The sequence below is a fragment of the Saccoglossus kowalevskii genome, chromosome 9 (assembly GCF_978046115.1).
Source record: "Saccoglossus kowalevskii chromosome 9, keSacKowa6.1, whole genome shotgun sequence".
Lineage (NCBI taxonomy): Eukaryota > Metazoa > Hemichordata > Enteropneusta > Harrimaniidae > Saccoglossus > Saccoglossus kowalevskii.
In genome coordinates this window covers 8,707,139-8,735,049 of record NC_140649.1, presented here as the reverse complement: position 1 = coordinate 8,735,049, position 27,911 = coordinate 8,707,139, and the positions used below count along the sequence as shown (strand labels likewise).

Sequence of the window (27,911 nt, the reverse complement as noted above, 5' to 3'; positions counted from 1 at the left end):
ACGTTGTTTCGAACATTATTTATGTAAGAATAGATACAACTAACGTACACATAAAATTACAGATGCCTAAAAAATATATACGCAAATAAATAAATATGACTTATTTTGGGCCCTGCACGACCCCCAGGACACACCCTTTTGAAAATAGTATCACCGTAAATGTAAATGGCGTCCATTTTGCTTGAGATGTGATGGCGTCCTTTCGTTAAACGTCGGGCTGTGTTCATCCGTGCTTGCTTACTTATTTAACTACTCGAGACTGCACCCAGTGATGAACGAGGAACGAGGTAAAAGTTCATGCACTTTATAATATCGTCATGTTTACTGTAATCGTATATAAACGCGAAACGTGTGACAACAATGGTTATTGATCACAGATTTGAAACAACAACCAACAGTCAACACCGCGTCCATTTCAAATTGTCCGGCGATGATCTCAGAGTGATCCCAGGCGAACGATCATTCTGACAGTCTGATGCCACAGACTCTAAATTGTATATTTCCTATCACCACTATTTATGCTTTTGTTGGTCATACAGTGTACGAGGCATTGTGCCAGCATCGAATCAACTGACGTTCTGACCCGGCACATCAACAATAATGTATCATTGCCTGCCTGCCACTGCACTGCGCTTTGTTAATGTCACACTTATTCATGATACGGGAGCTGTGTTGTGAAGGACAATGCAAACACCGTCGTTTCACTTCCAATAATAGTTGTATGTGAAAATATGAAGGTGTGTCATTTGCACAGTACTGCCAAACAAGTTGTGTACTCTCGGCGCAACAAAGGTTCCTTCATCTTTATAATCATTTGTACAAATTTCACTGGCAGTTGAATCCACAATCAGCACAGTTCGCAACGATGTTATTTAAAATGTTATTCAATTGACCAATAGAAACCTCTCGTTTCAGTTTAAATTGTGAAATTCATGAATATTCATAAAGATGAAGGGAATGTTTTTGTCTAAATAAGGTATTTTTTGATCAACAATAATGAAGGGCAACAAGGGGTGTGCTGTAGATACCTCCAGACCACTTTATAAAGTAAATGCATGATGATAAATAACCGCTGGTATAAAACTCTGTGATGCGGCACTGTATATGCGACATTTGTGCTGGTAAACATTAATTTTCCCACAAATCAATGCGCTCTTCGAGAGCCGAGAGATTATCAAGCTTCAATTTTGTATTTTTCGAAGGAGTCACCAATGGTAATTAGTGTAAGTGGTGCCCAAAACAACACTTGTATTTGTGATTTTATTAGAAAATTGCATTGAATTGTGGGAAAATCAACGTTTATCAACACACATGCGCTGTGCGACAACCATCGCCCTATAAGTTATGATCAGACTGCGGACAGTAATGTAGAGTCATCACTAAACCTTCCAGTGGAAGCACACAGTGTCACGTCATTTCTCTTGTGGGTGTTGGCTCACTAATGCTACTATTAGTGATCGTGTGTCATCTTCACTGGGTTTCATGAAGGCGTGACTTTTTTTATGGACATTTATGAATATTTATGAACATTTATACAGAAAGGTCCTTCTGCTTCATTCAAATCTAAAGAGGATACTTTGAGTCTTTGCAAGCCCTTCAATCATTGGCCGATTTACTGCCATGAATGCAAAATATAGATCCAATCAAATTTGTTTAAAACACTTGAAACTACTGTGATTGATTCGCTGAAGAAAAGAATTTACAATTGGAACTATATTGTTTGGCATAGAACCTTAAATTGTGAAAGCAAGCCAATGTCAAAGAAGAAGTTGAAACTTATGTGACCACCGTTGATTTATGTACGAATTATATTCATCTGTTAAGGCTCGTAATTGGTTAGATTGTTTATGATTGCTCTCAACACTGACGAATAAATTACTACAAAAATGAAATAGAAATGCAAAGTGTTTGCATGTGTTTATGATTTATAGATGCTCACGAAAATCTTGAAAATAAATATTTAAAGATTCCACAGTAGTCAAACAACTCAAATTAACAGAATGCTATTATTTTTAGACTATGGATTGGAAGGCTGGGATCGATCAGAAACAAACTCAGGAATACCTTATTACATAAAGTAAGTTATGGAAATTATTCTTTTGCATTTAAAATGGTTTAGGTGATGGTCTGTTCACAGTCCCTCTATGATAGAGGGACTGTGGTCTGTTCTATGTAATCGTATATACAATCGTCATATGATTTTACAGGAATTTTTATTGTACACTGTACCAGTGAATGATTGTTTGACAACAGTATTTTGCATATTTTAAAAATTATTAAAATCATCGTTTCATAACCTTATCTTTTGGTATTCTTTGTAATTTTAGTCACTATACAGAGAGGACGCAGTGGGACCATCCAAATTTTGTTAAGTTTATGCAATATTTAGGTGAGTTTTCCGGTTTCTATGCAGTTTATGTGATTTGTGATTCTGTAAACAGCTAAGGAATGATGGTCAAAGATCATGATAACTTCATTTGATTGGTTGATTGAAGATCACATGATTTTGGAGGAATTCCCAGCATGCAGCAGTTAAACAGAGACTTTAGAGTATTTCTGATTAGATTTGATCTTTTAAGCTGGCTCTTTGTATACAAGGTTTGAATAAATTTGCATAGTTAATATTATAAGGTAAATTGACCTCAGAAGGTACAGGGAGGGCTTCATTATTAAAGTAGTGTTATCTTGAGAAACAAAAGTATTAGTAATATTGTTGTCATGGATTCACAGGTTATATTTTATCACCTATGCAAACAAACAAGAATAATTCTTGCTTTTAACTTTTGTCTTGTATAATTTGTTCAAGCAGACAATACCACCCGAAAAAAACACACACACACTTGAATGCTAATGAGAATGCGTTTTCATCAAATTTATGGTGAACTCTCTTCTTTTTTAATGTTTTATAATAAGGTCTTTTTTTCTTATACAGACACGTTCAACAACATCCAATATGGAGCTTATCGTGCTGCTGTTAAACTCAGGGCTATGCAAAAGTTTCTTAAATGTAAGTGTTAAGGTGAAATTTTTTTTTTTTGCTTTTTATTATCCAAATAGTCTTGGCTATAGACTGTTGAAATTTTGTAGAATTGTGAATAGTGGAACATACTCAAAAAACGATTTTAAAATATAGATAACAGATGCAAACATTCTCTCTTTTGAATGCTTAGCAAGATTTAGCAAGGCTGTACATAAATAATAAAAAAGAAACATGGTGAAAAAAAGAAATGACGGGAACTCCATATTATGCACTGTATTTAACTTTTAACAAAACAATAATACATTTAAATTTGAAACTGTTACAGCCATTTTAATTATGAGCATTAGCAAACTTCTTACTGAGTGAATTGTTATGCAAATTAGCAATTGTCTTAGCTTCTTTTTAGTGCACATCCCAGAACTTTAAAAAAAAATAGCTCTTAAACGCTTTGACCTTTTGTTTTGAAATTTTCACAAATGATTGATAATGTGTTTGTAACCATGTCGAATTTACTGTAGGATTTGGTGATCTTATTTTGTGTGATTTAGCTAGTTGGAGAACTCTCCGTTAGAACGCTGTTGGTTCAGCCCTTGATTGAAAGCGAAAGCAGACGTGTCAGAACATGTACCAGAGATTACACTTTGTGTGGGATATTTATAGATCTTACGAAATCATAATACCATGTGTTAGGAATTGTGCCTAGAGGGCGATACCCAATTGATACATGCATTGGCATATATCTGGGGATTTTCCCTTTCTATGACTGCCTAGCGCGGTCTTGATTTGTTCTGTTTTGCTAGATGCTAATGTAATTTGATGGGTACTGTGAGCGCGGGAAAATATTCTGCGTTATCTTAGGGAGTCGCCCCTTTTACTTCATGATGGCGGCGTACTGGGACATGCCGGAGATGGGCTGCTGAAAGATTTGGCTGGTGTTGGACGTATTGTGCCCGGATTTGATCTCAGAGCTACATTCTGATGAGAAAAGAGACCAGAGACTCTGCCGATGCAAATGTCGAGTTAATCCGACCAGAATTGACATTTCTGCAGCTCCTTTTCAGAAATCGTGAGTTAACACTACGCGTACGCATACGCGCGTGAATACAAACCTCGATCACGCGATTTGTGAGATAACAACATTATAACAAAGATGGCTGCGCACATGTAGAGTGTGACGATCGACTATACATCATTGTACTGCCGTATTTATGTATGTGAGTCAACTGGCGACTCATTCCTTTCATCGATTCGAATATAAACATGGTTGCTGTGTTATTCCATGTCATCTGATTATCGTGACATTCGAATTATTGTGATGAACTTGATTTATTGCACAGACGTGTTACAGGTCTGTGAATATTGTGCATTGATTTGTGAAACTGCAAAACCATAAGATACAGCGGAAGCTATGGCCGATTTTCCATTTGGCAGAAACACTTTGAGATTTTCAACGCTGTGTCGAAGAACCTTTATCGCCTGAGAGTGTGTGCTGTATATGAAGAGAACATTGAACTGCAAACCGTCCACGGGTATACAGAGTTTGTTGTATGATACCGCTGTGTAGTGATAGAGACATTCCGTCCAGTATCCAACAGAGAACTGTGTTCTTGACTGTGACAGTCTGAGACATATGAACTGGTTTGGTTTAATGCGTGACTCTTGTGCAACTGCGTTGCAAGTTATATTATTGTTGTGTTAAGTACATGCATAGTTAAGTAGTTGTTTGATTGCACTGTATTTTATTATTATTATTCAGATGATTGTCAGAGTGTTGACAATATTGACGCAAACTGTATTGTGATACCTATTGTTGTAATGTGTTTGGTTCAGTCAGGGATTGACCAATGAGAATTACGGGTTGTTAATACTTAGGCTAGTGATTGGTTCTATGTGGTGTTAATAGTAATACCTGAAGCATAGTGTTAGTGTATTGGTTGTTGGGTTTTTATTTGAGTATTTGGAGATACTTTGAGAATAGATTAGTCTAGGGGTTATAGTTGCCGAGCAGGGCTCTTGCAATATAACATAGGCGTTGTAGTTGAGTGTGATAGTACCGCTGACTAAACGCGACGTGACAGACTACCCATCGTTTAGCACTACCGACGTAGCGACAGTATTGGCATAGATACGTTAGGTTAAGGGTCATAACAGACAGTATTGCTGTGTAGATTAAGGCATTATTATTGTTGACTATTTGTGATATAGTAACATTATTTTGTTTATTTATGTACAACTTTGTTGTTGTTAATGTTTACTTGTTACCACGAATATATATAGATTTAAACCTATTTGACCTGTGTCTCGCTTGGTGTTCTATTTTATGTCGTTACTATGTGCACACTTGTATGAAATCGGAAGTCAACAGTATCCCCTCGTTCCCTACCCTGAGATAAATTTATTTGGAATCTAAACTCTCGTAAATATTGGTAACATGTTCATCTTCAAAACGCCATCGGGGCATTGTTTTTGGTTGAACAGTGTTACAACAATCGTACAGACAACTAGCCTGGGTGTTAATTCATGCATAAACTTGAAGTAGTGAAATTTAGGCTGCTGCCCTGCAAAATTGACAACTGGTAGACAGTTTTCAAGATGGCGTTTCCTTCATAGTAAACAGATGTACCCATAAATCAATTTTGACAGGAAACAGAAGCATGGTTTAGAAGCTAATTTTTGTGCTTATTTCAAACTACAGTGTCCATAAAAGAAAAATACTAACAAAATTTTAAAATTCATACAATAAGCTTTCCGAAAATATATAGTTTTGTAGACAAGGGAGGTCATCTTGGTTTCCTAATTAACTAATTAAAATACATGTCAGGTAAACTGCATCTCTACCTTAAATCAAGCTTTGGGTTATATTGAACAACTAGCGCATTGAAAGCTCACATTTGTGTTCCTGTATTACCGTACTTCCCCGGGTATAAGCCCCTCCCTGAGTATAAGCCCACCCTCTGTTTTTAGACATTTAACAAGTTGAGGGCATCCCGAGTATAGGCCCAGGGTTTTTTTACTGGGCGTCGACGACATTTATTAAAATATGCACTTAAAAGTGTATTTCATTGCATAATAATCATGATTGGTACGGTAGTTTGGTTTCTGCTTTTTACAAGAAAACTCGCATTAATTGTGCATGGTTAACGAAAGACATGACCTGTTAGGTCAAAGGAAGTTGTTCAGGTCAAATCATGATGAAAAACACCATGGCGGAAATTGCTTTGTATCGAGAGTTTGCGAGTGATCAAAAACATTCCACTACAAAGATAATGATAAAGATCCTGCCTTCGACAGTTTTCCTACAGACCCTACCCATTTTTGCACCGTAAATTCAGACGATATGTAAACCGAATTGTAATAAAATGTGTGTATTTTTATGAACATATTTGTTTCTTCATTGTAAAAAGTGTTGTGGAAATGAAAAAATGGTAATATTTCTCCGAGACCGGCGCTGTGAACGAAAAATGTAATTTCGATGATTTTTCGAGGTTTGGAAGAGGATTACAATTTTAAACCCCTTTCAAAAATTATCTTTTCTGAGGTGGTCCTCGAGTATAAGCCCACCCCCTAATTTTCCTGATTTTACATGTTCACTCCCCTGGGCTTATACTCAGGGAAGTACGGTAGATTATATACCGGATTTGCTCTATTAAAAATGCATTTTCAGTAGAAGTGCACATAAACCAAATTTTGTTTTATGCATTTATTGTATGGCTTTTCATGACCACACCTCTGTCATCTTAATAAGTCTGTCTATGCAATACTAATGGAGTGATCCAATACAATCCAGTGTTTCTTTTGGATATTTGGATAATGATGATGATGGAATTTGTGTCAAAATTTTCACAGCATTTTTAATTTAATTCCAACAAATATAATGATAAACTACTGTAAAATACTTTATTTTAGCTGGAATTAATTTTGTACGGAATTTATTATCACTGATTTTTGACATGTTGAATGTAAAATATAGAAAAAAAGATTTATTCGCTGGATTTTATTTTCACTGAATCATTCCTTCAGTGAAAATAGCAAAAATAAAGTATTTTAAAGTATATAATTATTTTTCTTCAAACTTTCATCATGATTAGATTTTCATCACCTTTTATTGTATTTTTCCAGTCCATGTTGTTGCCATGTCAACGATTCGTAGCGTCTTTGAACAGCACGGTTTCCGTGATCGCAACGATTCAGTCATGGACATTATGGATTTGCTCGGTATTATCACTGATATTTACTACATGACGAAACAGATGATGCCAAAGTTGATCGATGTCCCATTACATTCTGATCTTCTTCTTAATTGGATACTTAATCTTTACGATATGTGAGTATTTTAACTTCTTGTCTTTTTGTGGTAATTAATCAATTACTGAAAAGAAACCCTCGGGTCAGTTTGGGCAGAGGTGGTTTCTAAGGAAAGGAGTTTTTATGTTATCAAGGAAGGTATTTGTATTATCCCTGTTGTCAATTGTATGACGTGGTTTGTATAAAGAAAATTATGCAAGCATTTTTGAGAAGTCAATTCTATTATAAATCCCAAGAATATTATACACATTGAAAATTCATATCTCTGTCACAATTGGTACTGCTACGGTACAATGTAGTACCCAGACTATGGTACAATGCAGTACCCAGACTATGGTACAATGTAGTACGCAGACTACGGTACAATGCAGTACCCAGACTATGGTGCAATGTAGTACGCAGACTACGGTACAATGCAGTACCCAGACTATGGTGCAATGTAGTACCCAGACTATGGTACAATGTAGTACCCCGACTACGGTACAATGTAGTACCCAGACTATGGTACAATTTAGTATCCATACTATGGTACAATACAGTACCCCAGACTGTGGTGCATTTTGGAACTCAGACTACGGTACAATGCAGTACCCAGACTATGGTGCAATAAAGTACCCAGACTATGGTACAATGCAGTACCCAGACTATGGTACAATGTAGTACCCAGACTATGGTATAATGTAGTACCCTGACTATGGTTTAATGTAGTACCCGGACTATGGTACAATGTAGTACCTGGACTATGGTACAATGCATTACCCCAGACTGTGGTGCATTTTGGTACTCAGACTACAGTACAATGTAGCACCCAGACCATGGTACAATGTAGTACCCAGACTATGGTGCAATGTAGTACCCAGACTATGGTGCAATGTAGTACCCAGACTATGGTGCAATGTAGTACCCTTATTATGGTACAATGTAGTACCCAGACTATGGTATATATTATGGTGCAATGTAGTACCCAGACTATGGTACAATGCAGTACCCAAACTATGGTGCAATGTAGTACCCAGACTATGGTGCAATGTAGTACCCTTATTATGGTGCAATGTAGTACCCGGACTATGGTGCAATGTAGTACCCGGACTACGGTGCAATGTAGTACCTGAACTATGGTGCAATGTAGTACCCAGAATATGGTGCAATGTAGTACCCAGACTAGGGTACAATGTAGTACCTGGACTATGGTAGAATGCAGTACCCGGACTATGGTACAATGCAGTACCCAGACTATGGTACAATGTAGTACCGGACTATGGTGCAATGTAGTACCCTGACTATGGTGCAATGTAGTACCCTGACTACAGTGCAATGTAGTACCTGAACTATGGTGCAATGTAGTACCCAGAATATGGTGCAATGTAGTACCCAGACTAGGGTACAATGTAGTACCCAGACTATGGTATATATTATGGTGCAATGTAGTACCCAGACTATGGTATATATTATGGTGCAATGTAGTACCCAGACTATGGTACAATGTAGTACCCATATTATGGTGCAATGTAGTATCCAGACTATGGTGCAACGTAGTACTCAGACTAGGGTACAACGTAGTACACAGACTAGGGTACAATGTAGTACCCAGACTACAATTAGGGTCTCCCACTTATTTGAATTTGCTAATTGCAATCATTTTGAGTAAATAAGATCCAAACAAATACACGGTCAATCTTGGCTTTGGAAGACTATCCTCATGGGATGATTGACTCAAAAACATCAACTTCCAGTAAAAGAAAAGAATTTTATGCAACTAAGCCAGCCACAGCTGTTGCATTGAGGAAGGTGGTCTGTATAACATACTCAATGTAACAGCATGGGCTTTTTCCGTCACATAATGTGTTCTAAGCATAGTTTATCATGTCTGGTCGTTTTATGTGGTCTGCACTGCCAGCATCCCATTGTGGGACTACACCAATCAGAGAATGCGATTTAAAACTAGAAGCTAACAAAAGGGTGTGCAACATTATTCTTTATGGACTGGATACGGCTTTTGCGGCGCGAGGCCATACGATCGAGGGCAGCAAAAGCCGTATCTAGTCCATAAAGGTTTTATCATATACCTTATATGAAAAAAAAGTCTTTAGTAATGTTATTTTTCGCTCGTCTGGCCAAAAAGAAAATCTATTCGATTTCACCCGGGTTTCGATACGGGCCTTTTTTACTGGTGCGGATTTATACGGAGGATTCTAAATGACGCAAACGTCTCTCACACAATAGACCGGTACCGCATGACGTCAGTGACAGGGATCTATAGACAAACGAATGTCACCAAATATATCCACAAATTACGTTTTAATGAAACAGCAAATGAACATAAATTTATAACAATATTTTAACGGTAATAAATACGAACTCATTATAAACTTGCTTTCATAAGAATGGACACTACAGTCCAGCTAAGTTGGTCGTTTACTGACCGTCCGACAACGGACGATTTCTTAGAGCTGATGTTGTAGCCACAGGTAAAGACTGGTAAAGACACGTTAATTTCACAGTTGTTGAAAACCGTAGTCGGTGAACGAGAAACAATTGCTTGACAAGAAGCAGTTTGGTTTACAGTTCCAGATTCTGGCGTAACCAACAATAGCTGAAATGCGCCGACGATCTTCCGTTGAGAGACAGTATCGTCAGACGGTCAGCTGGCATCGGTGTCACTGGGTGTATCCTGCGACACCGATGCCAGCTGAATGTGAGTATCGTAGTGCTGTAAACTTGACACGTTTTTGTGACTAGTTATATTTATGATTGGTTGTGGTGGAATGTCGGCTTTCGTCAGGGTAATAATGAGTCCAACTGGTGTTTTCGGTATATTTTCCATCCACATAATAATATCGTCAGCCATTATCGAAGCACAGACGCAAATTATGCGCGTTGTTTATAAACAGAAAGTAGTTCCAGGAAATAGACGCGTTTACCAAATATGGTAAATGGGGCCCGGGCGTGATATGGAAAATTATTGCACTGCTCGTGCATCGGGATTCCCATAGTGTTACGAGGCCGGGCAATACGAGGTATATGATAACATACTATCGTGCATGTTGGTCAGCTCTTCTTCGAAGTCATGACTTAATTTTGTCTCAATTTTGTCAAAGTTGTGAAATGGCGGCCAGTCTGTAGCTTTACAATTTACAATAAATGTACAACCATTGATTTGAGTAGTTGGACTGAATAAATAATTATTTGAAATTTGAATATTCTAAATCTTACATCATTTACATGATTGTTGTTTGTTTGTTTGTTTGCAGAGGTAGAACTGGTTGCATTCGAGTACTCTCTGTTAAGATTGGTCTAGTAGTAATGAGTGCAGCAACAATCACAGATAAAAACCTATGTGAGTATCAATATTTCTGATTTATATAACCAGAAAATCTTATTTAACTTTATTTTAGATTGAATTTTCTGTTTCCCTTTTCTGACAAAAACCCTATATAAAAAATGATGCTCCCTCTTTTAATTGAAATGCGTGATGACCAGAAACACAAATTAAAATCAGAATGCACATTTAAAATAAAAATTACATTTGTTGTATATTCATCAAAGCTTTTTTTTTATTCATTAGATCTATGCGAGCAGCTTTGTGATTTAAATGGAACAATTGGAAAAAAATCTATGACTGCTTTCATGCAAGATATGATGGCTGTAAGTAAAAATGAAAAATATTCTATTTTATTCTTTAAATAGTGTCTGAACTGTAAATATGTATTCTATGGTTGGCATACCTACATCATGCATCCTTTGCATGTTCCAAGGTTTGAGACCTCTAAAATACACCTAGAATCTTTGCATGTTCCAAGGTTTGAGATCTTTAAAATATACCTACAATCTTTGCCTTCTCAAAGTTCTGAGATGTCTGAAATACACCAAGAATCTTTGTCTGCTCAAAGGTCTGCAATTCGCTCAGAATATACATGTATGTGCATTCCATACTCTGAGACATCTACAATTTGCTTGGAATATATGTGTGAGGTCTGAAACCACTTTTAATCGACGAATTCAGTTGCTGCACTCAAAATTGATCTCCAGATGATTGACGATGTTTACGTTTGCATAATTTTCAATCCTCAAATAAAATTTCCAGGCAATAGCCGACTGATGCCAGAGAAGTTTTATAGTCCTCAGACCTTGGGGCATGCCTCGATTCCAGGGTAATGCAAACCCTAATATTGCTGCCTTGTGATTGCGTTCATCTGGTGTCGGGGCTTGTATTGTAAAGGTCATCAAGACCCTGGGATAACTTCTATAATACGGATTACCCAACCCACTTTCAATTTTGTCTCTCAAATGGTTTCAGACCTATCAAATATCTGAATTCATTTATGAAAACTTTATACAATTATAGCTTTATACTTGTATCTTTAGTCTTGTTGCATTCCAACAACTATACAAGCTTTACATCCATATTCCTCTAGCTATGCATCTCTGATTGTATTGTAATACATGCTAGTACTGTCAGCAGAGAAGTCTCGTGGGGAAATAACTAACTCTGATAACGTGATGCAAACAGTAGATTACCCAACCCACTTTCAATTTTGTCTCTCAAATGGTTTCAGACCTATCAAATATCTGAATTCATTTATGAAAACTTTATACAATTATAGCTTTATATCTTTAGTCTTGTTGCATTCCAACAACTATGCAAGCTTTACATCCATATTCCTCTAGCTATGCATCTCTGATTGTATTGTAATACATACTAGTACTGTCAGCAGAGAAGTCTCGTGGGGAAATAACTAACTCTGATAACGTGATGCAAACAGTAGTTGATTCAGATATTCCGAAATTGTTTTGTTATATCTCATCTCTGACAAATGTGTTTCTGTTTTGCAGGTTGTAGATGCAATCTACGAAGTGTCAGTGTTCGGTGGATACAACGTTAACTCGTCAGTTACAAGCGCATTTGAATCGGTAAGTGGGCTCATTTAGATAAATAATACGACAAAATTGTAGAATTTATACTGACTCTTTCTGAGGCTAAACTGGAAAGTGTGTTCACTTCCTGTTTCTTGCTGCATGCTGGGAAAATTATTGGCACAAATATGTCAACTCCATACATATGCATCACAATGTTTTATGAAAATTTTCGTTACTAAATGATCCTGTGTAACCATATGGACAAACATGCCTGTAGCATCTTGTTGAAAAACAATTGCAAGATTTGATATAAAAAGTATACCTACCGTACCTACCCTCTTTTTTGACACATTATTGATCATATTTGGCTTTACTACTGTGAATATAGTATACTATTATAATAATAAAATTTGCTCACAAATAAATATTATTTACATTCATACAAAAATACCACTGTACAATGTACATTAATAGTCCATTTGAATTACCAAAAAATGTTGCCCATTCTGATGCACGACTATGAACTCACTTAAAAAACATTTAAAATTAAAAAAAAATAACCCTCATCATTGTGCAAAAACCATTTAGCACAACAAAAATTTGAAGTATGATTTAAGTGGAATTTATTACTGTTATACAATACCCCCAAAAGTACCAGGATATGTGTGACCTATAGGGGTCATGCATTAGGCCTAATAAATAAATTAATTGCCACATACATGTATGTACAACTGCACTCTTTGAAATTATGCACTGCCAGAGTATAATCAAGCCATGTTAGGAATATTTTCTCTTTTTAATGTTTCTTCTCAGTGCATGGGATCAGTTTTAATGCAAGAGAGTTTTATGAAATGGTTAATGGCTGAACCGGAGACATTGGTTTGGTTACCCACAATGCATCGCTTATCAACGGCTGAGACAAGTAAGATTTATTTAGCATACCGTCATTACCATGACAATATCCTGTTTCTTGTTTTGTATGCATACTTTATGTAAATTTTATAGTTAAAAAGAGTACCCATCAGCCTCGATTTAAGTTTGACCTAGGTCAAATACACAGGAATAAATGAGAACCATTCTATACAGGAAATGCAGTATCAAATATAAAACCCGATGTTACAAACAACCATGAAAATAAAATAGCAAAATGTAAAATGAAGCAGTGCATTATGGGTGTTTATACTTCCAATCGCCAATATGACAAGTGGCAAATCCCGTTTAAAATCGTCTTCCATCCACCCTTCAACTTGAAATTCTAGAATTTAGAATACACTTAATGCAAAGTACATACCTTCATTAACAATTTTGATTGAGTATTTCAATGTAAAATGTTATAGTTTGGGTGTATTTGAATTTTAGTTTTCTATCACAATTAAAATAAGAATTTTATTATGTTTGAGCTTTGCTCGATACCCAAGCACAGATAGACAATGAATTTCACATTTTGCTCTGTTTTATTTGACTTATTTTCTACTGGTACATATCCATGAACCCGTACTTTGCCTGTGTATAAAATGTTGTGATCTTTGCTGAAGAGTTAGTAGATTAGCATTTGTGCAGGCTGTGCACTAATCTGTAGTGAATGACGTAATAATATTAACATGCCGTCTTTCATTTAATAACAGTGAATCAAAAGTTGACATGTTTACTCATCATTTCATTAATTGCAGTGAAACACGAAGTTAAGTGCAATATTTGTAAAGCATTTCCCGTTGTTGGTTTCCGCTACAAATGTTTGAAATGTTTCAACTTTGATCTTTGCCAAGAATGTTTCTTCACTAATCGCTCCAGTAAAAATCACAAGCACAGTCATCCTGTGCAAGAATTCGTAGTCGCTGTGAGTATGGCTTTTATTTCTATCTGTTTTTTTGTTGCTACTGTAAGAGCATTACTTATTCACCAAGTTTCATTTCGCTATTTTCGCTTATAAGTGAAATCTGCTGAATTTAATAATACACATGAACATGTAAAATAACAATAGAATTTTGTTTCGCTGCCAAATTTGTAAACCTAGAACAAGTGAAAATACTAAAAACAGTGAAATTATATGCCAGCGAAAGTTTAATGTTTTTACAGTATGGTTTTGAACTTTTTGGCAATTCACAGTTATTCATAATACTATTTTTTATTTTTTGAAGATAACTTTGTTTAGCTACAAAACAAACTTGTATTTGGAAAAATGTACCATATTTTACTATTAGTAATGGCGTAAATGACAGGTGTGTCTATAGTCAAAATATGTCATAGTTGAATGATCTAGCATTCAATAAATGCAGTTGGTTAATGTGCATTTCTATTAGAGTAATTACAATATTTAATTTTTAAAAACATGTCGCTTTGAGATGCTTATTCTATCATCTAGTATTGACCTCAAAGAACTTTGTAGCAATATGCATTACATACCAGTTCACTGTTTATTAAACACCAGTTGTCTGTGTTTATTTTCTCTCTTGTACTACAGGCTTCAACTAAAGATGACGCCAAAGCATTTGCCAGAACTGTTAGAAATAGATTCAGTAAAAAACATAGAAGACGATTTAAGCTTAATTACTTGCCAATTCCACCAACCAGCGATTACGACAGTTCATATGAAACGTAAGTGATAAATAACTGTAAACTTCGCTAGAAATATTATAATTCCATGATTTGGGCATATCTATGAGGACCCTACTAAAAGTCATTGTGATTTCCTAGGACCCTAGTAAAAGTCATTATGACTCCCTAGGACCCCAGTGAAAATCACTGTTACAATCTTAAAAATGTCAGTGAAATCTTCACTGCTTCAATATTTCAAAATTTTCTTTGACTTGCGAAGTTCACGAACTTTTGTCTCTCACAAAATAAAGCAATTCACAGTTCTTCATTAAACATTTAAATGCCTTTTCTGTTTGTGGTGTCCTGTCCCAGATCGTAAAAGTTATTTATTGTCGATGAATGCCTCCTAAAAATGTCAGTGTTGCTAGGGTGGTGTTGCTAGGGTGGAGTGTGAAAAAGAAAATACCTTGATAATGGTTGTTATCTCTTGCGATGTGTAATTTACAAGTTTACTCATTAATCGTCTCGTAACATTTAAATTGGACTGTATAAACATGCTGAGACTATTTACACCTAATTTGCATACACTGAATATGTCTGCCCTTATTTACAGGGATTTGAACCGTTCAGATTCAGAAATGCATTCCAAGATCGGAAAGCTGTCGAAAAGGTACAGTAAGCAAATCTATTCGTACACAATATGTTTATGTCTACTCATTATTTACGATATTTTCGTGTTACTTGTCTTCAAGTAGTTTTATTGTATGGTCTCTGTGATGTTCATGAAACGCAGTGTGGCACATGTGTGAATTTCATGTAAACAAACTGTATTTTACATGTGTATAAGTTACACAGACCCACAATGGGACCCATCAAGGACAGTGGTGTTTTAGGTAATCAACACATGCAATATGAATCTTGAATATTCTCAAAACTTGTTTGTTTAGATTTAATTTGTTTGTGTTTATGCAATTTTCTTGCTTAGAAGCACATCTCTAAGGATGTTATTGTCGAAATATTGGCGGCCATGTTTGACCCCCCCCCCCTCCCCCGCCAAAAATTCTCTCACAAAATCACAAGTACATGTATACGGTTTCTGATGCACATGTGGTCTAACATGGTTGCGTTAGATGCATCTATAAATTCTCTATATTGCTTTAATATTTGTACTTGAATACTAATTACTGTAGACTGGCAGAGGTAGAAGAGACTTCTGCTCCAGTCAAAGTAGATAAGCCACAACAAACTGATGCAAGTTTAATGACGGATTACGTCAGACATCACAGTCAGTATTCCAGTAAGACGTCCATTGCATCAGTGAAAGAAGTCAGAGAACTTAAAGATCTTATAGAAGAGCTTGAAAGAGAAAATCGGTAAATATATTAAGAGTTGCAATCTCGTTCTATGTTTTATCCACAGAACACCTTTCATTGGTTATTGTGATCACCATTAAATATGATAAAATTAGTTGCTATGGTAACAAATCCAGAAATATTATTGGTGTTTACACACAGCTCTTTATTACAGGCTAAGAGGAAAATGTTAAGAAACGCTAAGTGTGGATTAAATCTGGTCTGTTTTTAAGACCCAGTCCAGGTCCAGGGGTAGTTGGAATATTCCATTGCTTTGTAGGTGTATCTAGGCGAAGAACAACAAAAAATACGTATTGTGCAAAAACTGGGTGATATTATGATTGAATAAGCCGCACAGACAGTAAAACACACTTTAATTTTAAAAGATTGATCATTATTTGAAACTCCGGGGGAACGAATTGTTTTAAAAACAAAATAATCAACAATAATCTAACCTCAAACTAAGTAAAGAATTCAAATAATGTCAACGGTTTTATGTCTCCATCCAGTGTTTCTATTGGTCAACCCTAACCTTGTAACAGTTAATTTTAGTGGCAGACCTACCCCATACAAAAAAATAATCAAAGATCGACAACATTTTTGAAGAAAAAACATGTTTATTTATCAATTTACACTTTCCAGTAAGTTTTGTGATAAATCTCCACCAGCAAAAATTTTGTATATTTTTTATTGTTATCTAGTCTATGGCAATTCCACATCAAGGGCGTTATTGATGCAAGTCCGTCAATAATAGCAGTCTCGGTAAATAACACGGCAAACATATCATTTTCTCTTCACTTGACAAAAACACATTTCACATGAATTAAATTCAGGTGAGTATGTATGGTGGTTGAAAAAGTAGCGTAACATTTCTTGTTGCCAACATTTCACGAAGCGCTGACTCAGTTATTCGGCCATGGTGAAAACCACAATTATCCATTATTACTGTATCGCCTGGTGACAATAAATGTTGCCCATTCTTGTCGAATAACTCCATGGTCTCTTCAAAAAAATTAAGCATTTCGAGTCCATTGGAAGGACCGTCTAAAATGTTGAAGTTACTTACACCTCGGGCGTTGTGTAAGAGGTTCACTGTAAAATTGATGTCAGAAGCATAGCGTTGAAACTCGACAGCTCTTTGATGGCGTAAACTGTGACCCTAATTGTGATTTGCCGTCGTTGTCTTCACACCTGTTTCGTCGAAAAAGTGCAAAGTTTGTGGATCAAGCTGAGAAACAGTGTCTATATATTGTAATATTCGTTTCATATTTCTTTCAGTAACTTGTTCAGTAGGAGTTTGACTCATTTTTTTGAATGAATAATTCAAATCACTTTTCATTATATGATGTACCGTACGCACCGAAGGCAAATTTTCCTGTACGCAAATATTTTCCCTCAAGAGAGACATGCGTATTTTCTTTGCCGTTAGGGATGGTTTCTGTAAGAGACGAAATTCCATAAACTCAACGATTTCCTGTGTAGATTTCAGTCGACGACGGCCGCTACTCTTGTCGGAACGTATCCAAACGGTACGACGGAAATGCCTCACAATCCCTTGGACCGTTGCCCTCACTTGTCCAACTTCTTTGGCGATCATTCGCAAACTATTTCCATCAAAGAAAAGACGAATAATCTCCTTCTGAGTGTCTTCGTCTACACGCTTTGGCATAATAGCAATAATGTTATAGTCAGCGAGCAATTCAAACATGAATCCAGAAACCACACTCAAAACTAAACTGTTCTCGCGAGGGTAATTCCATTATATGTTAGGGGTGTTGTATTACATATTTGTATTAACAAATTATATTAATGAAACGTTCAAAATATAATTTATTTATTAAATGAACGAGCATAACTATGCATGACATAATAAAGTGTCTGACAACAACAATGAATAAAACATTGTTTGATAAATGTTTGACTGGGCGCTAACCCTGGTTTTGATTAAATGTCAAGTGTTACACAGATTGTTATACCTACAAAGCAATGGAATATCCCAACTACCCCTCTTTCCTTGTGCCCACACATGAAAAGCATACCGTGTCCGGTGTTTTGATTAACTGTCACGTGAGAGTGTATGTAACTTTATTGCGTCTACAACGGTCGTTGGGGCGTCTAGCAAAGTGTCTGGGGATGTTGCAAAGTCCCTCGGTAATTACCTACCGAGTGCGCGAGTTAGGTGTATGTAAATATCTTGCGCTCGCTGTCATCAAAATTTGAAAAAAATAGGGAAACTACTTTGCATGTTAATTTTGTAAAATATGACACAACTTAACTTCACTCTATCTCACACGGAATCAACGTCTCATTTTTTAAATTTTACACTATCATAGGAGGTTGGTTATTGAAGTGGAAAGGTTGCGGAACAAAGATGCATCAGAAAGTGATGTCAGCAGAATGACAGCTGAGCATTGGATGGAACAACACGATGAACTGAAAGCAAAACAGGAAATATTAGAAGAACATAATAAACAGTTAGATTTACAGCTCAGAAGACTAAGATTATTACTCAGTCGGGTAAGGACAAGAATTTACCTAGAATTCTTTGATTCTTGTTACTGTAAAATACTTTACTTTAGCTGGAATTAATTTTCACAGATTTTTGACGAGTTGAATGTAAAATATTGAAAAAAAAGTACATTCGCTATATTTTATTTCAACTGAATCATTCCTTCATCGAAAATAGCGAAAGTATTTTACAGTATTGGACATTGCTTTTACTTTGAAAGACAAGTTCAAGTGCACACGGCCAAGGCAATCGGGATCACTTTCTGTCCGCTTGAAAATGGTCATCTCCTTTCCTAGAGTAAGAGTCAACCCTGTTACGGTATACATGTACGGATTGATAAATTAAAATTATTTGATAACAGAGTGGGTTGTTCAAAACAAGAATTTGTTCGGCCAATTTACATTCAAAATAAAAATTTAATTGGCCAAGCTCATTCACAGGATTTTAATTATTTAGAAAATTAAGTTCTTGTATATAAAAGTTTCCCACAGTGACTGAAATGTTCACCTAAAGGGCACTGAATAACCCTTAACCTTTGACCCCTCTACTTAACTTAATTCACCCACAGGAGCCCCGGTTGTTGGCGCAGACGTCTCTGTCACCACCATCACCAGGAATACGTCCTGATTCACATCGAAGATTGAAACCGACGTCACGAAGACCATTGGACATATCGGCACCAGCGTTTTTGCATACATACCAATCACCAGCCGGCCAATCAAGGCAATCAACGCAGGCTTACGATACCATTGACAGTCGACTCTACCCTCCACATCTTGTCAATCAAAGCACAGTACATTACCCAGAAGTCAATGCATCAAAGATGTTTCCATCAGAGGAAGCCGAATTGGATGATCTGTTGAGGAGGTTAGACTCAGCTTATCCGCTGAACACCACAGATAGTAAGTACTGGGGAATCTCGCATAATAGGCTCGCAATATACATTAGATCACTAAAAGTATGTAAAACAAAACATTCAGGTAACAGGGACACGTTTTATTGGGTGAAAAAGTTTCATACTTCACTGTTTGGTAATGATAGTCTGTTACGGCAGTGTCACAATATGTTATTGTGAAATGTGTTTAGAATTGAAGAAGTAAGCAATGTGATTATGTACTGTAAAACACGTCTTTTTCGCTAACATGTTATTTTAGCTAATTTAGCTAATCTGTAATTTCGCTAATTCGCTAATGCAACTAATTTAAAATAAAGTCAATTAACACAATGAGATTGTTGGTACTTTAGCTAAATTAAGATTCTGTTAATTCTTGTATCGAGCAAAATATGCTAAAATAGCATGTAGCTATTTCAATATGTTTTACAGTAGTTTGTTTATATCAAGGCTTTATCAGATAAGGTTACGTACGGTGATTTGCGATGAAGATCACATAATGTATGCACAAAAATAGCAACGTAGAATGCTGTGGAAACATGGACAGGTTTTACTGCACAAAAAGAAATGAGTCATTTTCACAAATTCAAAAATACATACTACAAACTTTGCAAATGGATAAACGAGGACTCTAGCAAAAACAACCTTAGAACTCACTTACCGTAAAAACTTGATTAATTTGCAGTCTCTATTAATTCGCGCACCCATTTAATTTTTGAACGCTAATTTTTAAATGTGTCCTTTTAATTTGCGGCGTTCAAAAACATGTTTAAAATTGTATCCTATTAATTCGCGGGCCAGAATAAAGTAGATAACTCAGAATATATTGCATGCAGACATTAAAAATATACATTTTGTTTGAGTTTTTATGTTATCAGTACTTGGTGTAGCCGCAATCGCAGATGATCTCCGTCATCACAGCCTTTCAGTTAGCAAACAGTTTAGGTTTGGTAAAGATTTGACCTGAAAAAAATCATTCCCCCACGACACTACAGATGTTGGGCAAGATTATTACTTAGTCGATAAAAATCCATCGGTCAGCACATCGATTACGAATTTTGGTGATGGAAAGATTATTACAGGGCTTTTTCGTCGCTGGTTCACAGGGTTGCATCGACGATGTGTTCGCCATTATTCTATTATGTCATTTAAGTAAACCGCCCTATGGTGCATAAATTGAGGTTTTTGATTGGTCGGGCGATTGACCTCGTGTTACATTTTGATTATACCGGATTAGATAAAAAACACAGTGTTAAGCGGTCAACAAATGACAAGTACTAGTAACTTAATTGATTTGCGTCAAGCTGGGTGGCCCGAATTCAAATATCAGTGCATGAACTCTGGAGGTCATTGCCCAATGTCACTCGTAATTCAAACGCGTGGTTAAAAAAAACTAATTATCATGAAAGCAATACATTACAAAGTTGAAATATTCAGAGCCGGTACAATATGGTAAACAAATTTGCGTAATTAGAAAAGCAGTGCACTAAATAAACGACATTTATATTCAAGTTGCGTAATTACAGTACCTTTGGATAGAATAACAATTTTACTAGATTGACACGCGGGGCACGAAAGAAAAAGGATGCTAAGGTAACATGCCAGTTCAGTGCATGACTTGAGGTCAAACTTCGGTCAACACACACTTGATGTCAGCATCGCCGCGCAACAAGTTTCGCAAAGAAGTACCTGAAGTTCAATTGCGTCCCAAAATGATGTCGCTGATCACTCAGTTGTTGCAGCGTGTGTTGTGTCATGTCCATGATGCACCCCGTTTCGACTTTGGCTTTTCCTTCTTAGTGCATGTTCTTGTTCACGTAAAATGCGACCTCTCACCAATGTATTGAAACTTTTATACTTTGCATGATTATATTTGGTCAACGCGAAACATTATTTTTGCTAAACATTTTCTGAGATCATTTTTATCAACGTAGGGTTATTTTTCCAGACAAGATGGGCTTCGTAATATCTGCCATAACATCGCCCGGGCGATGTCTAGAAAAATAAAAAAAGGCAATGCAGCCAGACGGCTACTTTGTAGCCACGTGTTCATTGTTTGTGTACAGAGTGAGCTTTGCCATTTCACTGTTTCATTTCAAGTGTAACATGGTGCATGGTCCTTGACGCAGTGCGTGTTCTATGCCCGACTATACGCCATGAATGTCGCTAGCCACGTGTCTCAGAGGCACTAAAAAAACGTCCTGTAATCGTGTTCATTGGAAAACAAAACAAATCACTAATAAATTTATGAAAACAGCTCCTTTTTGAATCGATCTAAAAGTACTCTTTTAAATCGATCTAAAAGTACTCTTTTAATTCGCTCACCAAAAACCAATAATTTCCGTTTTTACGCTATTATTTTGTGCACTTGAAAAAATAATTATTTTTACTACCGCGAATTAATTGAGTTTTTACGGTATTTGCATTACCATTTTATGTTCATCTTGCAATTCATATCTTCATCTTCCAAATCCTTGTCTATATGTATGTAATTAAATTTGGAATATTAATATTGATATGATCAAAAACGAAAAGTTGCTCCATTAGCAGCAGAGGTGTATCCATGGTCAAAATAAGTAATATTTGAATGATCCAGTGCTCAGTTAGTGTACCTGATTGTTTACATTTGGTTCTATTGGAGATGTGCTTCTAAGAGTGTAATTAGCCTTGGAGGAGACCGTTGACATAGTCCTTTATAAGTCATGCAATGTAAACTTCTTGTTTTGTACTTTTTGAATAAATCATCGAGACACACAAATAAAACACTAGCAATGCTATGACTATTATAATTGTTTTCATCTGAAACTCCATTGTTACAGCCGTTCTGAGAATTATTCGGACAGTCAGTTAGCAATATATCTTGGAACTTTGCAAAACGCTTGGGTCTTTTCCAATCTAGACTTGATGGCGCCGTGGTATTGGCACGCCCACAATTGAAATCATTCCATTATCTTGCAAGATGCGGGTAAAACGCTGTTTTCAAAACGACACGTGTTGGTTACCATATATTAACAGATTATATGTTGTATATGCATTCAAAGTGTTATTTTAAATTGTTATAACCATCTGAGTCTACCTGACATAGCGCAATTTACAAAACAACTCCTGAGTGTTGAGTACCCCAGGTATTAATGAACTCGTCGTTGGCGGGAAGGCTCAAGGTAAAGTTTCTTAGCGGGACGCGCTGCAGTTTCGCGACCGTTTTGGGGCCAAACTAAACGTTGTTTTTACATTACTGGTGCATTTTAGATTTTATACCGAGGTGGGAGAGTACGTCAGGGATACACAGACGGAAAACCCGATTATAACGGTTTGATGGACTTTTCGAAAATCAAGTGCCTTTCTTGATCGAATCACTTTTTTAACTGCAGTTTGAAAATGACGGTTTAACGACCGTTATTAGACCATTTTTGTAACAGGTACAATTGACTAAAATGAGCGAGGGGGTTGACATTTTCGACAGATTTAAGCAACACCCAACTTGTGATTTTCAAAATTACTGAAAATAATTAAAATATAATTATAAAAAATAAAGAATGGTTGCTGTAAACGCACGCTAGATAATACTTACAATTCACCAAGCCGACAACCCCTATGAAATAGTCATCCCAAACCACGTGTCTGTCACTCAAGTGGCACCGACAAGTCTAGATTGGGCAAAGACCAAAGTGTTTTGCAAAGTTGCAAGTCATTTTGCTAACTGACTGTCCGAATAATTCTCAGAACGGCTGTAAATCGTTCAGATTCTGATTTGCAACTTGCTGTGTCCATGATTTCAAATAAAAACTTCACGGCTGCAAAATTTTGCGATTTTCTCTGACTCTTGGAAATTCTTGACCACTTATTTGTTACAAAATTAAAACTGTTTTCAGTACTTTGTATGGAAATCTGCTTCAAAATGTCACTATTCTCAAAAGTTTGTCTTTCTTGAAATGTGTACAAGGACCTGCTCATTCTGGTTCTACTGTAAAATACTTTATTTTCACTTGGAATTTATTTTTGCTGAAGGAATGATTCAGTGAAAATAAAATTCAGTGAATATACGATACCTTTCTTCAGTATTTAAAAATAAATTGCAGAATCACAATGATTGTTTAATGAATAAGCGGCTCTCATATAAATCACATGCATATATTAATCAAATTTTTACTTATTCACGTTCAAGGTCACTACCATGGCGATGGAAATGACATGATGGTGGCTGCACAGAAAGTTGGAGAAGCCATGACGTCGTTGGTTTCCCGAGCAACAAGACAATGTAAGTTTTTAACCTAGCAGCTGAATGAATCATATACCTTCATGGTAGTTGGAGCTATTATGGTTAACAGTTCTGTCCGCGTGTTTATGTTTTGTGGTTGGTCAGAGGGTCTAAAATATGTGAAAATATGCATAAACTTGGCGATAAAAACTGGTAAAAATTAAGAAAATATAAAATTACTACAAACTCTTGGTATTTTGCTGAGTAAAATGTTCCAACAAATGCATGTAAATGCCAAAAAAGGTGATTAAAAAGAGAGATTATCCAATCTTGTTTCAATGAAACAATAATTTTGTGGTTTTCTCAAAGCATTAAGTCCTACTTTAGTGGCCATTTTGAATTGAAAATTGGTCAAAATAAATACAACTGTCTTCAGACTGTCAAATAGTCAATCTTGGGCGTAACATTTCATGTGTTAAAAGTATGTTGGCTGTGTCTATCAATAACTAGTTCTTTCAACCTAATATTATGAAGTTGTGGTAAAAAGTGCATTTCAAATGACTAATGGGTTAAATAGAATGACACTGAACATACTGAGATGGCGCCCTCTGGTGGTAAAACATAAAAATGTTTTGAGAGTGCCCTCTATCAGTGACCTTGTTATATACTTGTCCAATATGTTTGTTACATGTACCATAACGTCTAAGCGATTGTTCAAACAGAAAATCTAGAAATGGGGAGGGTGTGATTGAATGAAGTGAAGTGTCAATATTTTTACCATCTAAGTTTGTTCGATCATACCTCTTTTAAACAAAATATGACCATTCTGACTAGCAATAGAGTGTATGTAAGTGTACATGTATACAAATGTATATGCAGTGGGCAAGTTTACTTGCATGCATGTGCATTTTATTTTATCGTATATTACGTTGCTGAAAAACATTTAGATGATGAATATTGCAGTAAATTTACGATGAAAGTGAAGAGAACAACTACTGGATATTCCAAATTGTCATGACAATTGATGGATTACATTGATATTATTAATATTTAGTTGCCATGACAATGGTACATGCTTCTTTCACATGTTAATGTATGCTGACTGAACATGCTTGCATTAAAATCTTATCTTCAGATAGAAAGGTTTTAATCCTTTCAATGCCAACCTCAGGCACCATCCACAAATTTGTTCTGCTATTTTTCACATGAAATGTTTCAAAAATATCCAAATTTTTGATCAAAAACTAAAAGCAATGTCACATTTTGCCTGTTTGGTTCAAAATTATAATTGAATTCAGTGAAATTACAGAAAATGTGAACAATTTCACCAAAATGTAAGCAGGATAAATTGTGTGAAATAGACATAGATATGTAATTTGTTTTTAGGTTAATTATTAAAACTTTGCACACAATGTCTGCAGACTAATTATGCTGTCATTGTATTGTTTTTCATAGTATTCCTCATTTAGGATTTCGCACTCTGTAACTATGGGAACACATTGACCTGTAGTATGTGTTTAATGTCATTGTCATCTTGCTTACTTGATGCATACATCCATTTTTAGTTCCTTTTTGTTTTGAGTTTTGTTTGTCTGTGCAGCCATTTTTGTTTCAATTTTGAACTGTATTCAGCCTATCATACTTAAAGGGCCACCAGCTGTGTTTTTTTCAATTTTCTAATCCATGTGTTTTCTAATTTGGAACCAAAAACACATGTTGTATACAACTGTATTTAAATCAATCCGGTTCCCCAATAACTCGTATTATTATACATCTGTCACTCAACGCCATAAGTTACAGCGTGCCGTAATTTTTTGGTATTTCATCCTACCATATTAGGAAATGCAAATTCCAAACGTTGAACGATTACGCGTATAAGCGTCTTTTAATAATAAAAAAACAAACATGGCTGCCCCCAGGGTTTGACCGGACCCCACGCAAAAAAGTACCTGAAATCTGTTCTGAACATTTTGGATTTTGGCATTCCCATGATGTATTCCTGGAAGGAAAAGATGTATAATGATAAGGATGCTGCGAAGTATGCACTCAGACAGTCACATCGACCTTTGCAGTATCCTCGTAATAACTTGCAACTTGTATTAATTTATTTCGTATCTTTTTCAGATGCAGAATAAACGTACGCAAAGCAGTTTGAAGGATTCTTCATAGACATTATGTGATTTCATTTGGTCAGCATTAAGTGCAGGGATTTTCACTATGACTGGATTTTTATTATTTGTTTGAAGAATGTTCAATGCAAAGTTTTATTTAAATTATTATACACTTTTATTATGCATTGTATATCCAATGCCAAACTTATTGTTTAATCAAAATTATTATTGTATTCTATCAATCAAATTATTATATTTAACGTACCAGTAGAAACTGGTTCGCCTTTGAAGTTATTTTGAAATATATACAACATTCATCTGTGCGGGCGACATATTTCACACGTTGCCACCTTGACGATTGTTGCCCTTCAAGTTTGTAAGTTAAGTTTATTGTCTGAGAATCACCAATTGTTTAATTGATGCATATGATCCAAGACTTTTGAACATCACTCACATTTTATTATGTATATCTATTATTCTGTTGGTATTCTCAGGGACAGGGAATACACACATGGCCTTTGATTTATTTCCTATTTGTGTACATGAATTAATCCAAAGGAATTGCATTTTTATTGTTATTTCTAAGTTATTAAAATGTCAGTCATGCCACACCACGTTCGATATGGGGTTCATACCAATCGTTTTGCCATACTGTTTGATATGGGGCTCATACCACATATGAAATGTACGAGTAGAATACAATGAGTATGACACTTTAACCTTTTCACTCCCAGACTTCCTTGACTGAATTTTTCTGCACTTTTCTTATATTCTTCAATAATTCTGGAAATGAACCCTTAATTTTGGAGCCAACAGACAAAATTTGAATCAAACTTCAGTTTTACTCAAAAAAAATTGTCTTTTTTTGGTCTCATTATTCTGAAGGAAAATGCAGACTATAAACGAGACTATTTTGTAAATTTGTGATGAAAGGAAGGAACTGGTGGTGAAAAGGTTCAATTAATCTTTAATGTTTTCATATTTTCAATTTGAAGTATCTGTATGTTTATATCAGTACAACTTTGACAATGAAATCCCAAAGAAACAGTATCTGTATGTTTATATCAGTAAAACTTTGACAATGAAATCCCAAAGAAACAAAAAACAGCATTTTGTTTTCAAAAAAATATTTATATTTTAAGATTTTGAAAGGCTGAAACATTATGCAACTTTTTATTATCTCTATTAAATTTATATTAAAATGAACAGTTGTCACAACTGCTATCCCCCCCCCAAACATGACATAACTGTCTGCGTGAAGACAATCTGTCTAAACTATGGTTGCACAGACAAGTTAAATCTGATTTGTTGCATTGCATTCTGGGAGTATTTTCTCTGGATGGATGTACAGAAGACAGCTTGGTTCGGTGACTAAAATTATGCAAGATGGATAATCATTGCCATTCTATTGGTTGAATTAAGGTCAGTCATCTGCTGGTGCATTTGAAATGAGACCAAGTTAACATGCAAGGCAGCAGTTTTGAACATTTAAAGTAACAATAGCTGTAATTATCGGTATTTTTTTTTCCAATTAACAAAACATTTCTTATGGTGTTAGTGTCAATTGGTAAAGGACATTGAAAACAGCATGCAAGGGGAAAAAAGATGGCACCGGAATTGCGTCCAGGTCTCCAGAGTGATCTTTTGAAATCCAATTTTGTCAAGCGAATATCAAGAAGTGCAGTACAAGAAATATTGATAATGATGACCTCTTGTTTATATTACGTGTCCTTGCCACTTGGCTATTTTCAACGAAATGCCAACTCCTAGACAGTTATCGCATCGCATGTGATATTAGCCTCATGAAGTGCAACTGTGCTCATGCAATTGTCTAAAACAATATTTCGATAAGACTTGGTCTTGTTATATGTACAGCTATGGCTTTAAAGGGGCACTTCCAGTTAAGCCTAATCTCACAACAAATTTACTTTCTGGATTACAATTACAATGGATAACAAAAGATAGATTACTTTTGTAAACAACTTAAACAATAGTGTCCCATGATTCTTTGGTGCAATCCATGGGATTGAGCAGTTCCCCTTAAACTGACACATCTCCAATATTCCCATTGATTATTCAAGATCACCTATGCACCAAGTTTCATTGAAATTTGAGTGTCACTCGCCTATAAATTGGTAAATTTATGTAAATTAGGTAATGAGTAAACAAAAA

The 27,911-nt window shown here is 35.8% G+C and overlaps 1 protein-coding gene across 1 annotated transcript; it reads left to right on the top strand.

Moving 5' to 3' along the window:
* Nucleotides 1–176: 176 nt before the first annotated feature.
* Nucleotides 177–27,057, top strand: LOC100368912 (dystrophin-like). Its single transcript, XM_085503125.1, has 17 exons — nt 177–287; nt 2,017–2,077; nt 2,328–2,389; nt 2,933–3,007; nt 7,100–7,304; nt 10,537–10,622; nt 10,851–10,930; nt 12,119–12,196; nt 12,956–13,064; nt 13,813–13,979; nt 14,604–14,737; nt 15,291–15,347; nt 15,868–16,050; nt 18,363–18,546; nt 19,107–19,440; nt 23,596–23,688; nt 25,753–27,057. Exons 1-17 carry the CDS (start codon nt 272–274, stop codon nt 25,761–25,763), a joined length of 1,935 nt encoding a protein of 644 aa, XP_085359251.1. The 5' UTR covers nt 177–271; the 3' UTR covers nt 25,764–27,057.
* The last annotated feature ends 854 nt before the right edge of the window (nt 27,058–27,911 follow it).

Bases quoted from the DNA above. Each gene is read 5' to 3' on its own strand.
- LOC100368912 (XM_085503125.1), top strand. The intron at 14,738-15,290 runs GTAAGTGATAAA...CCTTATTTACAG, and splicing joins TACGACAGTTCATATGAAAC to GGATTTGAACCGTTCAGATT. The intron at 15,348-15,867 runs GTACAGTAAGCA...TAATTACTGTAG, and splicing joins ATCGGAAAGCTGTCGAAAAG to ACTGGCAGAGGTAGAAGAGA.